We start from the raw sequence: 12,767 nt of genomic DNA on the forward strand, positions 1-12,767 counted from the left end.
ACCCCTACAGTTTCAAACAATAGTGGTGTGAAATAAGATTTACATAAACATAATTCTATTAATAAAAAAACATACTTATTAGTTTAAATAAGGTGCTAAATACCTTTTTTCCTTTTTAAAAGTCTTTTTGAAAGAAGAAACAATAACATTTAAAACATACAAATATCTTCTAAAAATTCAAGTTGTTTAATATCAAATGATGTTACCTTAGACAATTGAATCTTTTGTCAAGTATTTCTATTCCAAGCTCTTTTGTGATATCTTGCCAAACAAAAGGTTACTTTTAAAGGGAAATAACTTGAGAACTTAAGGTACATACATAACCATAAACACTTTTCAATATTTTGATGTTACTTCAATGCAATGCTATCAATTGATATGTTAAATTATTTGTAATACAACAACATAACTTAGATGTGAAGGAGCATATTAATGTCTAGCATTAGTTTTACGAAAAAAGAAAAACTTCAATAACATGGTCTTTTGCTGCAAAAAAAAGGGTATCAAATCATTTCCGCCTAGGACAAACATATGCGTAATAAATAAGAAAATAGGACAAAAACCTTATTTTACAATGACTTCCATGACAAATAAACCTTATTCCAAACCCAACACTGTAAGCGATTTTCATAAATCGCAAGTGATCCAATCCAAGCAAGCAAATAGGACCAAAACCACATCCATTGATATGGATATAGTTTAGATTGGAAATTTGGCTTTTTCAATTTTTTAAAATCTACATAAGTAAATCATAAATCTGATTTGAAAAAATTATAAAACATAAATCAAATAAAAAAATTTATTTAAATGGATTCTTAATTGAACAATACAGTGTAAAAATGAATAAGATTGCGAAAAAACCCTTGAGCAAAAGGAAAGACAAATGGTGAAAAATTAGTTGGAGAAATTATTAGTTTGTAAACAAGTCAAGTTAGTTTTTTCTGTTAGTTCAAAAATCAGTTTTCATAACTGATAGCACACTTCTGTACATAAACTGCATCAATGCAGTATCAATAAAGAACATATACATTTCATTCATTTCACTTTTCTTATGAATTCTCCAATAGAAATGAGCATGATGAAGGAGAATGGAAGAAGACAAAGAGAGACGGCTACTCATCAATCACGAAAAAAATTCACATAGTTTCAAAATTTTCTTCTCCCGTCATACCAAATTAAAATTAGAATAAAAGAGCAACCAAAGACATTAATTAACTAAAACATGAGTAAAGCCAAAAGTTGGCATTTTTTTGTGGTAATATAAAACAAAAATAGATAGAAAATGGTATTGGATGTCATAATTTGCATTGATCATGTATTGTTTAAATACAAGTATTAATGTGCAATCAAGATTTTATAATTATTGTAAGACAGACAAATACTTTCCTAAATAGAATGCATGATAAATAATTACAATAATTACTGCAATATTACACCATAAAAGAAAATTAATTTGTGAATTACCAAAATCAAAAATCATAAATGATAGGATATTTGACAGATTATTTGATTCTGTCTAACTCCCCCTCTCAAACTGGTGGTAACATGGTCATGCCAACTCTCTCTTAGCAAGCTGAATCTTGTATGAATGAATATTACACTCATTACCGACATTATGCTTAAGGCAAAGAAATACTCAGCTTATCATCTTCTCTATGCTCTTCTCATTTCTCAAATTCTTGAATTCAGAGGAGTACATGTAGAAGGTGAACACACTCAATCCATCAATTCCATTGGCACATAAATTGGAGAAACAACTCTACGCCAAATGGGTTTTGTTGCCCGGGGAAATGTATTTCTTCACAAGGAAGAAGAAAATCAAAGTGATGAAGATGTGCATATGGCTGAGCCAGTACGCGAAGCTTCTCCATCTACTGCTGGTCCCTCCTCCATTCGTGCATCCTCAACTTTTTTAATGGACGAATATTTTGCCAATCTCTCACAACAAATGGAGGACATGAGTTTGGCTCATCAAGCAAGTTTTGATGAGATTATTGAAATGCAACAAACTCACTATGATTATGTCACTGAAAGGTTTCAAGACTTTGATACTAGATTAGGCAATATTGAGGGGCACTTAAGTCTTCAACCCCCAGACTATCCTCCATCCCCTCCATTTTAGAGTTATATTTGTATTAGGATTTGAGTTTCTATGTTTGCTTTATTTTCCCACACTAGTACAGAAACAACGTACAATGTCGAATATTTTTGGCCTTTCACATCGAATTCAAGAACGACGTCATATTGGGAGACGTTTAATTGATGTCGAATTTAAAAAATTCAGCATCAATTTAACGTCGAATTTTGTCAATATACGACGTTAATCAATTTTTTCCAATTAATTATAATCATTTTTTTACAAATCTACCAGACCTGAAAAGAAAAACTATGAACGATAATATAGAATCAACAACAAATAACAATAACAAACAAGTTCAATCAAACAACAACAAACAAGTTCAACGAAACAACAAACAAGTTCAACCAAACAACAAACAAGTTCAACCAAACAACAACAAAAAATAAGTTCAACAAAACAAAACAACAAACAAGTTCAGAAATAAGTTGTTCAAAACAAAAATGAAAACTAACCTTCAAAAGGTGGGTTCATCGGAATAAAGTGTTGCCACTAGTAAGAGAGAAAGCAGAATGCGCCTATGAAGTATAAGAACACGAAAATAATCGATGAAAACAAAACAAAAGAAATATTACATGTGATGGTCGTCAAACTTCGTTCAAGAAAAGTTTGAGCAGAGAAGAGGGTCTCACGCGCTAAGATAAAGTGAATGAATTTTCAATCTCTCGCTCAAATTTTTATTGAATTCACTAACCTTTTGACGTCTAACGCTAAGACATTCGACGTTTTATATCCTTTTACGTTGAATTATAATTCTAAACGACATTTAATATTTGTATTTATTTACAAAATTGTTACCAGTCATTTTAAACGCTGGCTATTGAGTGGTTAGACGTTGAACGCTTGACGTTATACGCTGTTTTTGCATTATTGCCAATGTACTGTGTTATTTCATATTATGAAAATTTTCAATTTTCATTAAGTCTTGAAATGCATTTATTCTCTTTTTGAGGGGAAGCAACACTTGAGGAGAAGATTTTAATTGTTTTTTACTTATGATCAAAAGGGGGGAGAAAATATTTCAAGTAGTACAGTTACTTCTAACATGTTTGTTGTTTGTAAGTCTGTTATATATGCAAGAAAATAGTGATGCTTTTAAACAAAAGATTTTTTTATCATCGTCAAAAAAGGGGAGATTGTTACCAGTGAGGAGCATTGGTGTATTGAAGATATTATGATTTTGATGATACTACAATGTGAAACTTGAAGACTCTTGTTGTAATAAGTTTAAAAGCATTCTTGTAGAATAAACTGTAATAGGAATAATCTTGTTAAATGTAAACTCTTAGAAGTTTTTCCTATCAAGAAGAGTTTGTGCAAATAATCAATTATTTGGTGTAATAATTGATTATCACGAGCTTTAGAAGAAAAGTAATGATCACGCAAACAATCGATTATTGGTTAGAATAATCGATTATCATAGTCTGAGTTAGTTTTGCCCAACTCGCGCAAATAGTCAATTATTCCTCCGAATAATCGATTATCACATTTTGAAAACCCCATAACAGACATGAATAATCAATTATCACTTTTGATAATCGAATTATGACTGACAGTTCTTTTTAGATTCTGACCTCTGGGCTATATATACTCTTTTCCAAACCCTTAGTGGGTTATCTATGCCATTTTAGAATACAGAAGTTTTAGTGAGAAGAAGGCTTATTTATTCTTATTTCTTTTAAGTCCAAGCTATGTGAAGTCCCACATTGCTTGTACCTTAAAGAAAAGAAGAATATATAAGTTTCTTTACAACTAAACAAAGAGAAAGAAACTAGGAACTAGAATGGCAAAATACAAGCCTAAGAAAACCTATGTTATTTCTTTTTATGCTTGTTGTCACTGTTAAAACTCTTCATTGTTGCCCCATCTATGAACATATCATACATGGTTCCTCCTTAACCTGTGCATCGTCTTTTCCATCTCCATGTATTTCTCGCTCTACGACATTCCCATAATCTCCTTCTAGTATTTGTCATCTCCAAACACCACTGACAATTTTAGATCAAGAAGACGCTGGCGTTTAGCCCGTCCAAATCCACCGAAACCCCTCCTGATCCACTTGAAATAGGACTGCCAAGATGGCTAGACTTTGGTACTCCAAATATTCCAATTTCTTTCCCTATTCAAGTGTGGAAACTCAAACATTTAAGGCATTTGAATGCACAAGGGCTAGACTTTGGTCCTCCAAACATTCCAATTTCTTTCCTTTCAAATGTGGAAACTCAAACATTTAAGGACTTTGAAAGCACGAGGGCTATCAAGTTGCAAGGAAGATGTTCACAATCAGGTGAGAAGATGTGGAATCTTCAAACCATCTCTCCCCTTATACTCAATATGCAAGAAACATCTCTAATAAAGAAAGGAACATTCCCCAATACTAAGAGGATGGGTTCCTGGAGGGTTATGGTTGTGAAGGTGAATTACTCAATTTATTATAGATGCAACAATTAAAGCTTTGAATAAATTAGTGATTTTGCCCCAATTTTAGTGTGGTTATGGTCTATGCCCACTAACTCATTCTTTTTTGTTTGAAATGAGCCTGCAACATGCCTTTTATGTGTTATACCCACTTGATTGAATGACTTAGCTCTCTTCCTTGGCTTCAATATTTGTTCCAATAGAAGAAGAATAGGGTGCTTAGCCAGGAAGTTGAGGGTGTCGTTGGAGAAGGTGGTAAAGGAAGAGAAACCCCATACGAGGATAGAAGTAAATAATGCTTCTCCAAGAAAAAGGCAATCGTCGGAGAGGAATATAGAGGAATTTTTGTTTCAGAAATTGGGCTTCACCATGGGAGAATTGTTGCTAATATGTTGATGGTGGTGGTGATTAGAGAGTTTAGATGTTAAAATTTTAGTAAAGTGTAGAAACTAGACGCTTCATGTTGTCGCGCTGATCAAGACATATAATTCATTATATATTCTAGCTCATCAAGAATTCACGTTATTTGAGTCAAATTAACAGAAAGGGCTTATTTGTTACACATTTTTAAAAAAAAAAAAACAATTGAGACTACTTAAAATCTAAGGACCGAATTAATATTTCAGTACAAATATGAGGACCATATGAAGGTTTTAACCAATAATAAAACACAGATATACTTGAACAACCTTCTATAAATACAAAACTCCTCGATGATAGTAGACATAAATATGAGTCTCTTTCTTTCTGGTAAAGAAAAGCAAATACTCAATCGTAAATAAGTCAGAAAAGAAAGAAATAGCAAATGACAAAATAAAAACCATTTTAGGTTCTAAGTGAAAAGTAAATAACTTACTTTGTTCCTATCAAACATTGAACCTTCAAACCTTTAATTGTAAAAAACATCTTCAACCACCCTTTACTTTTCATGTCCGATGCTATTTTCATTTTAATCTTCAACCTTTCAACCCATTAGAGTCTATCAGAAAATAGGAAACCGTAGGACAAGGGTGGAAAGAAAGAAGTGACAGGGAGATTGAATAATGACCACAAAAGAAACAATGAGAGAGAGAAAAAACATAAAGCGAAAGAAAAAACATTAAGCAAGAAGGGGAAGGAGAAGAGTCATAGAAGAGAAAGGATGTGAAGCGGTAGAACAAGAATGAAGAAGAAGAATCACAGAACAGGGAAAGTGAAATGTGAAAGGAGATTTGGGCAAAATATTATATAATCTATAGCAGTTATATTGTCTAACTAGTATAAGAAAAGTTCTCCAATGTTACATTTTTGCCATCGCATTAATTTTATACCAATCCTAGGTTTAACAAGTATAGAAAAATGACTTTCTGTATTTGTTTTGATTACAATCGGTATAGAAATCTTTATAATTTATTACAATTTTAACACCTCTTTCTATACTTGTTCTTAGTGCAATCGGTATAGAAAAACTTGCTATATTTACAATACTACCGCTTTACCACTTTCTATACCTGTGGATTTCAACATGTTTAAAAAGTCGCTATAAAATGTATATTTTGCACTAGTGATGTGGTGGGTTTTATTCTCTGGAATAATGCAAAATGAATGTTTAGTGGGATGTGAAGGAGGAAGGTGGTGGGAAGAAAGGTGAAGGAAGGTGGTGGGAGGTTGAGGAAGGTTGATGGCAATGTTCTAACTAGGACAAGCCAAATCTAGAAGCAATCATTCATAAGATTACAATTTTGATGAATGCGGAAGGTGTGGTGGACGATTGTTGAAGTTTCACGGTTTTGGTGCTTGCATGATGAAAGATGAAGTGTTTAAGGGTTCTCTTAGAGAAGTTTGACCAACTCCGGGAGAAAGGTGGCTAAAGGAGGCTACTTGGGTTGCTCTAGCCTAAGGTGACCTTGCAAGAGGTTGTATGCACAAAATGACAGCATAACTTTACTCTATTTTCAAAGGTGAATACAAGAAGGAGAGACACCTTTATTTATAGGCTAAGGTGTTTCTAAATGGACAAAAACTTAACCTAAAAGAGCTACCTTGGTTGGCTTGGAGAGCAAGGAGAAATTCTCTCCAATAGGAGCAAGACAAGTGGCAAAAATTCTCTCAAATGAGAGGGTCACATGTGGCCACTACCTATGAAAAAACTCTCCATTCCTAAGATGACACATGGCCACTAACTAGGAGGAAAAACTCTCCAATAGGTTGCTTTCACATGTTTAGGACGAAAATGAGTTCCTTGTCCTCCAAGCTTGGCAAAAAATGTTGACCCCTTGGTCAACACACCCATTTGAACATCCACCTTGGTCAATGTTGGGTATAAGGCCCAATGTTGACTTAGGTGGTCAAAACCCTACTCTACTTGGCCAAAAATACAAGGTCCAAAAATTATTCTTACTATAGGATCTTCATGATGGCTTAAGATAGCCGAAGAGAAAGAATCTAGGTTCATCTTCCACAGATGACTCCAACTCTTCATGAATGTGTTAAGCGATGGCTAGGATATGTCATCCAAGGTAAAGCGAAAGAAAAAATGAGAAAAAAAATTAACAAAAAGGTTACAAGTTAAAAGATGAATGAAATTTTGACACATGACACTCAGAAATGACATTAACACCAATTTAATAGAATGGACAAAATTAATTATATTTAACAAATAGTTTGACTCAATTGAGTAAAAAACAAAATATAGGGACCAAATTGAATTGCATACCTAAATATAGGATTCAAATTACTAATTAAGCAAAACAAAACTATATACATTCTAGTATATGTAAAAGTTTTATGCAATAACTCTTAAAAGAAAAATTATTTGTTATCGAGGAAGAAATTCACTCATAGACATTTCATTAATAGAGAATGGAGTGGAATCATTTGTAAACTGACTAGAACTCGATTCTTGTAAAACTCCTGGTCGATCTAGTCTACCAAATGCAGGTTCTCGTGGACTTGGCAACTGAATTAAATAACTACTAATATATGAAACAATTTCTGCCATTGTTGGTCTAGCATTGGGATTTGGTTGAACACTTAGTAAACCAATTTGAATGCATCTATTCACTTCAATTTCGGAAAAATTTTCTTTAATACTTGGGTCTAATATACCAAGTGTTGCATGATCCTTCCATTGCCTCCAAACCTGCAATAATTATTTCAAATTAAAAATCAAGTGAGTTCACAACTTTTAATTTAATCAATTTGAAAAATAATTAGAATTGTAACATATAAGAAATTAAGTATAATACATAGGAACCAAATTACAAGATTTAATAATTCTACTTACATAACTCAAGAGGTTATAAGCAATTCGATTGGATTCATATGAACTTGCATTTTTTTTTCCGGTAATGATCTCTAGAACCATTACTCCAAAACTAAAAACATCTGATTTTTCAGAAAATCGTCCAAGAATTAAATATTCTGGAGACATATAACCACTGCCAAAAACAAAATGTTAGTTTAGTAAAACCAAAATTTTGCAAAGAAGTAAAGAAACTAAAGTAAATAATTGTTCCAAACTTACTACGTTCCGGCAACATTGAGTGTACTCCCTTGATCTTGATTTATTTCAACAATTCTAGCCAAACCAAAATCTGAAATTTTTGGAATCATATTTTCATCTAATAAAATGTTACTAGGCTTAAGATCTCGATGTATGACTTTGAGTCTAGAATGTTCATGTAAATAAAGAATTCCACGAGCAATGCCCACTATAATATTGTAACGTTCATACCAACCTAACGACTTCGATCTTTGAGTATCTGCATGCTCAATTGAAAAAGGTAAGTGTGAAATATGTTTTGTAGTGTATAAATGAGTTAAGTAAACATAAATTAAGATATTAAAGTGTCATACCAAATAAAAAGTAATCAAGACTCTTGTTTGGAACATATTCATAAATTAGTATTTTATCTTGTTCTTCAAGACAAAAGCCAATAAATCTCACAAGATTTCTGTGTTGAAGTTTAGCTATCGATAAAACTTCATTCTTGAACTCATTTTCTCCTTGGCTAGAGCTTATTGAAAGTCGTTTTACCGCTATTTGTCTTCCATCAAGAACACCCTAATAGCAAAATCATTATTCATGTAAAAAATCAGACCATAATATTGGAAGTATATATAATTTCTTACCTTATAAACTTCTCCAAATCCACCTCTACCAATTTTATTCTCCTGCGAAAAGTTGTTGGTCGCGGCCTCAATTACAGATAACTTGAATTGTAATGGCTCTAAAGCTACACTTTCGTGACCAACTGGATCAAATATATATGAATTAATTAATTTAAATGACTAAATTTTGTAAAACTTAAAAGGCATAGATTTGACATATTTTCTTAATACGTACATTGTTCTCTGAGAATCCTCTTAACATTTTTTCTTCTTTTTCTCTTCATCAAATAGTAGTTTATCAAATAGTAGACTAAAGAGAGTAGTGTCAGCGAAATAATCGTCGGTACAATAACAAAAATCATTGTACGAGATTGCCCTTTTTTCCTTTCTGCAAAACAATCAACATAAATTATTAACAGAAAATAGTAATGAAGAATTAATCATGACGAGTCATAATATATCGATTAAGTGGTTTTCACCCATTTTAGTCACATTTGATTTGAAACATAAATAAATTTATATAAAAGATGAAGATTAATTTGAAGCTTTAAAATAATAAATTTAGTGAATATTTCTACTTTAAACACAACATTAAATAAACCTTCTAAAAGAACTTACCTTGGTGTTATTTTGAATCCTTTACATTGATCTAGTTTGAGCTATTAATTGAAAGCTTTTACAATAAAAAAAGGTTATTAATCAATTGAAAGCCTTTTCTCTCTTTTTTTTCTCTGAAAAACGAAGCATCTTAATTTTAATTTCTCTAGAAATTTGATGTAATTTTGATCCTTTGGTAATTTTTTATCATTAGCTTTGTAAACTGACACTTGAAGCAATCTGATAGGTGATTTTCAATTTAAAGCTTGAAATTGATATTTTAATTACGCAGGTAACTAAGTTAAATTGCCGCATTTTCAAGACTAAAATAATGATTATTGAAGGGTAATAGTACACATATTCTAAAATATATTTTGAAACAGAATTTTTTATAACAATATTTAGATATAACATGTGTGTCATTTTTTATTAATTCATTATTTATTTATTATTATGTTGATGTATTCTAAACCTAATGAAAAAGTAACAAATAAATTATGTTATAATATTATATAAAAAAATCTGATCCATTATTTAAATATTTTATCTTTTTCTTTCTTTACAAACATAAAAATGAATTTTTTTTTAATGATAAAAATACTCCTTCCTAAAATTAGGTTGTGAACCGGTGCAAATGGGGTAAAACCAGATTTTCTATATTGAATTCGCAGGTGTAGACCAATAGGAGCTAGCAGAACATATTACATGCTATATGTATGTCAGGGTATATCTGATGTTATTGAACGTGTGAAAGTGATTAAAGAAATAAACCAACCATGTTCGATTTCATAGACCAAATATTTCAAAAATTATAAAAATTTAGAATTTTAAGGAAAATAATGATTCACTTCACTTCAGCTAAAAAGCAATAAAAGACGGCAGAAAAACAAGTAGTACCGAATGTACTTTACCTTGAAGAGGTGATGGTGGAGGCCCTTGAGCTGGGTCACCACCAGCTCTGTAAAATTGGAATAATTCAAACCTGATATTGCAGCTTGGATATAGAATTCTTCCCCCAACGCTCCCCAAGTTTGACCATGGAATTCTTCCATTTATGTCTGAGAGACAGCCCACACAGTCGTCACTGGACAAATCCTGCGTACACTGACCAAGAGTGTAAAGGGTCTGTGCATCATTCAATGCTATTGATTTATCCACATATTTCTCTGCACTATCTCCTGCTGCCTTTGCCAGACTAGCTAAAGTAGTTGATAATGAGTAAGTGAAGTCGTCTTGGCCAGGGATGGGGCTGGAGGTAGCGGTAACATTCAACATTTGAAACATTGGACTTTTTTCCATGTGGGAGAAAAAATAGTTGTTGGAATAGCGTAGCATGCAGTGGCTGAACCAAATTATAGCCTCTTGAGAAGAATTGCAGCTTGAAGATAAATAACTGGTTGCGTTTAGGATGCATTGACAGAGTTGAGAGGGAAGGTCGCCACGGCACATGAATAGGCCATACGCATTGTCGTCGACACTGTCCTTGTAGTATGATTTGGTGGCATTGGAAGACAAGTAAGAGAGGAGGGTAACGAGGTCGTTGTTGAAATCGCTGTCAGCAGTGGCATCAGCTGAGCAATTGTGGTAAAGATAATTTGGATCTGCGTCTGAAAATTTTGACGCAGGAACAGGAACCGGCCGTGGGGGATGCGAAGGTGGCGCTGAGGGATCAATGTGGCGATAAAAAGGGTACAATTCATACCTAACAAAACAACTGGGATATAAAACTCTCCCTCCTTGTCTCCCTCCACAGCACCATGGAAGGTCCCCTATGGCTCCCTCCAGACAGCTGCTGCAATCATTGGATAACAAGTCTGGAGTGCACTGCGCCATACAATAAAGCCTCTGAAATCCAGACACGCTTGCTTGCCTTGTGGCAAACTTCTTGGCACTGATAGGATGAAGCGGATAAGCTGCTTCGTCTGCAGTTTTGTTCATGGTCCGAAACAATAAACGCCTGAAGCTTTCCTCGTTAGAGATGTTGAGGATGCTGGTTACGGTAAACTTAGGCCTTGTGTCGAGGGTAGAGAAGAACGAGTAGTTGGAATAACGAAGCATGCAGTCATCGTACCAAATGAGAGCTTGTTGGGAGTAGGAACAGTCTAGGGCTAACTGTTGGGCTGCTTTGTTGACGCATTGTCGACAAAGCTGAGAGGGAACGTCAGCCCTACACATGAACAATCCAAAGACTGAGTCTGAGGGGTTTTCTCCAGTGACTGTGGTTTTGTTGAAGCCGTTGTCAGTTGTAGCATTAGATAATCTCCGTAGGAGCGTGTCTAGGTTGAATTGGAAGGCACTGCCCGCATCTGTGTCAGTGGAGCAATTTAGGTATACATAGTCATGGAGGGTTGTTGCAATTAGTGGTGATGAAGAACTATCTGGCCGTGGACTTCCATGTGGATTGGGAAGAGCTGCGTGAGTAGTTGCAAAGGTGAGGAAGCTAAGGAAGAGAAATTCTAACATGGTGTGTTAGTGTCTCTGCTAATGTTGAGGACTGTGTATGTAATAAACAATTATTGTGACTTGTGTGGATATGATGCTGAGCAACTGTGCTACAAATACTTTTAATTGATTTAAGTTATATAGTGCGCCTTACTTTTGGAAAGCAAGTTAATGATGAATCAAGTGGAAAAGATAAAGAATAATGAATGGAATATTGCAAATTTTGGCATCCGATGATCAAAAATTGATTTAAAATAATGTTTAAGGTGTGTATGATGACGTTTAAGGCTAATCTAATGGATTGGAGGAGCCACACGTATATGCTTCCTTCAGATCACCAGACAATCATAGCACTGCTTTTTCAGTGCTCATTACAATGTTTTTCCCTTGCCTTGCATTGGAGAAGGGAAATGATACTTTCACACCCATACTTCCGAAAACTCGTCACTTTACCCTTAACTTTAATAACATATCATATACTTTAGGATAAGTAAAAAATAGAATTCAATGTTTAGATCATAAATAAAGACGATTAAAAAGTTCTCGTTGTAAAAAAATATGATGAAAATATTGTAATAGAACGAATTTTTCAAAAACGATTATTGGAGAACTGTAGTAGAAAGGCTAAATATTTGGATAACAACAATGATTGTACAAGGGAACCATAATTTAAAGTATGATTTTCAAAATTTCTATAACTTCGCACTTCTTTAGTTGCTGTGCTTGCCCTCATTGGATACGCTACCACTATTCGTTGTCGCTGCTCGTCACAGTCGTCACCACTCCTTTCACTCTTGTTCTTTTTTTGTTCTTGCAACTTTCACTAGTACAGTCCTCGCTAACATTCTTAGCCATTTTTTCTGTTTTGGGTGGCCATTGTCGTTGCTCCATGTTGCCATTCCCACGGGTCCTTCTTCCTTTCTATGTGCCTTTTGCTCCTTACAGTGTCACTCTCCATTCCGAGTTATCTTTTCTTTATTTTGTATTAATTATTTACATTTAATTAGTATTTATTATTTGTAAATTAGATAGGATTTAAATTTAACTTATATTTTATTTAATATTAAAAATATTTGTTTTG

The 12,767-nt window shown here is 33.5% G+C and overlaps 1 protein-coding gene across 1 annotated transcript; it reads right to left on the bottom strand.

Annotated features, from left to right (window-relative positions):
- Positions 1-7,226: 7,226 nt before the first annotated feature.
- On the bottom strand, positions 7,227-11,780 carry LOC124844843 (cysteine-rich receptor-like protein kinase 19). Its single transcript, XM_047321859.2, has 7 exons — positions 10,156-11,780; positions 8,883-9,035; positions 8,669-8,790; positions 8,393-8,600; positions 8,061-8,298; positions 7,821-7,974; positions 7,227-7,676 (listed from the first exon to the last, which is right to left on the bottom strand). The coding sequence occupies exons 1-7, from the start codon at positions 11,705-11,707 to the stop codon at positions 7,353-7,355; spliced, it is 2,751 nt and encodes a 916-aa protein (XP_047177815.1). The 5' UTR covers positions 11,708-11,780; the 3' UTR covers positions 7,227-7,352.
- Positions 11,781-12,767: the final 987 nt, after the last annotated feature.

The sequence above is a fragment of the Vigna umbellata genome, chromosome 1 (genome assembly GCF_029865625.1).
Source record: "Vigna umbellata cultivar VRB3 chromosome 1, Vumbellata_1.0, whole genome shotgun sequence".
Taxonomy (NCBI): domain Eukaryota; kingdom Viridiplantae; phylum Streptophyta; class Magnoliopsida; order Fabales; family Fabaceae; genus Vigna; species Vigna umbellata.

What these genes read in the sequence shown, in the direction of transcription:
- LOC124844843 (XM_047321859.2), bottom strand. Translation starts at nt 11,707, where the DNA reads ATGTTAGAATTTCTCTTCCTTAGCTTCCTCACCTTTGCAACTACTCAC. An exon ending in GATTTGGAGAAGTTTATAAG is followed by an intron (nt 8,601 to 8,668) that starts GTAAGAAATTAT and finishes TTTTGCTATTAG; the next exon opens with GGTGTTCTTGATGGAAGACA. An exon ending in CTTATAACCTCTTGAGTTAT is followed by an intron (nt 7,677 to 7,820) that starts GTAAGTAGAATT and finishes TAATTATTGCAG; the next exon opens with GTTTGGAGGCAATGGAAGGA.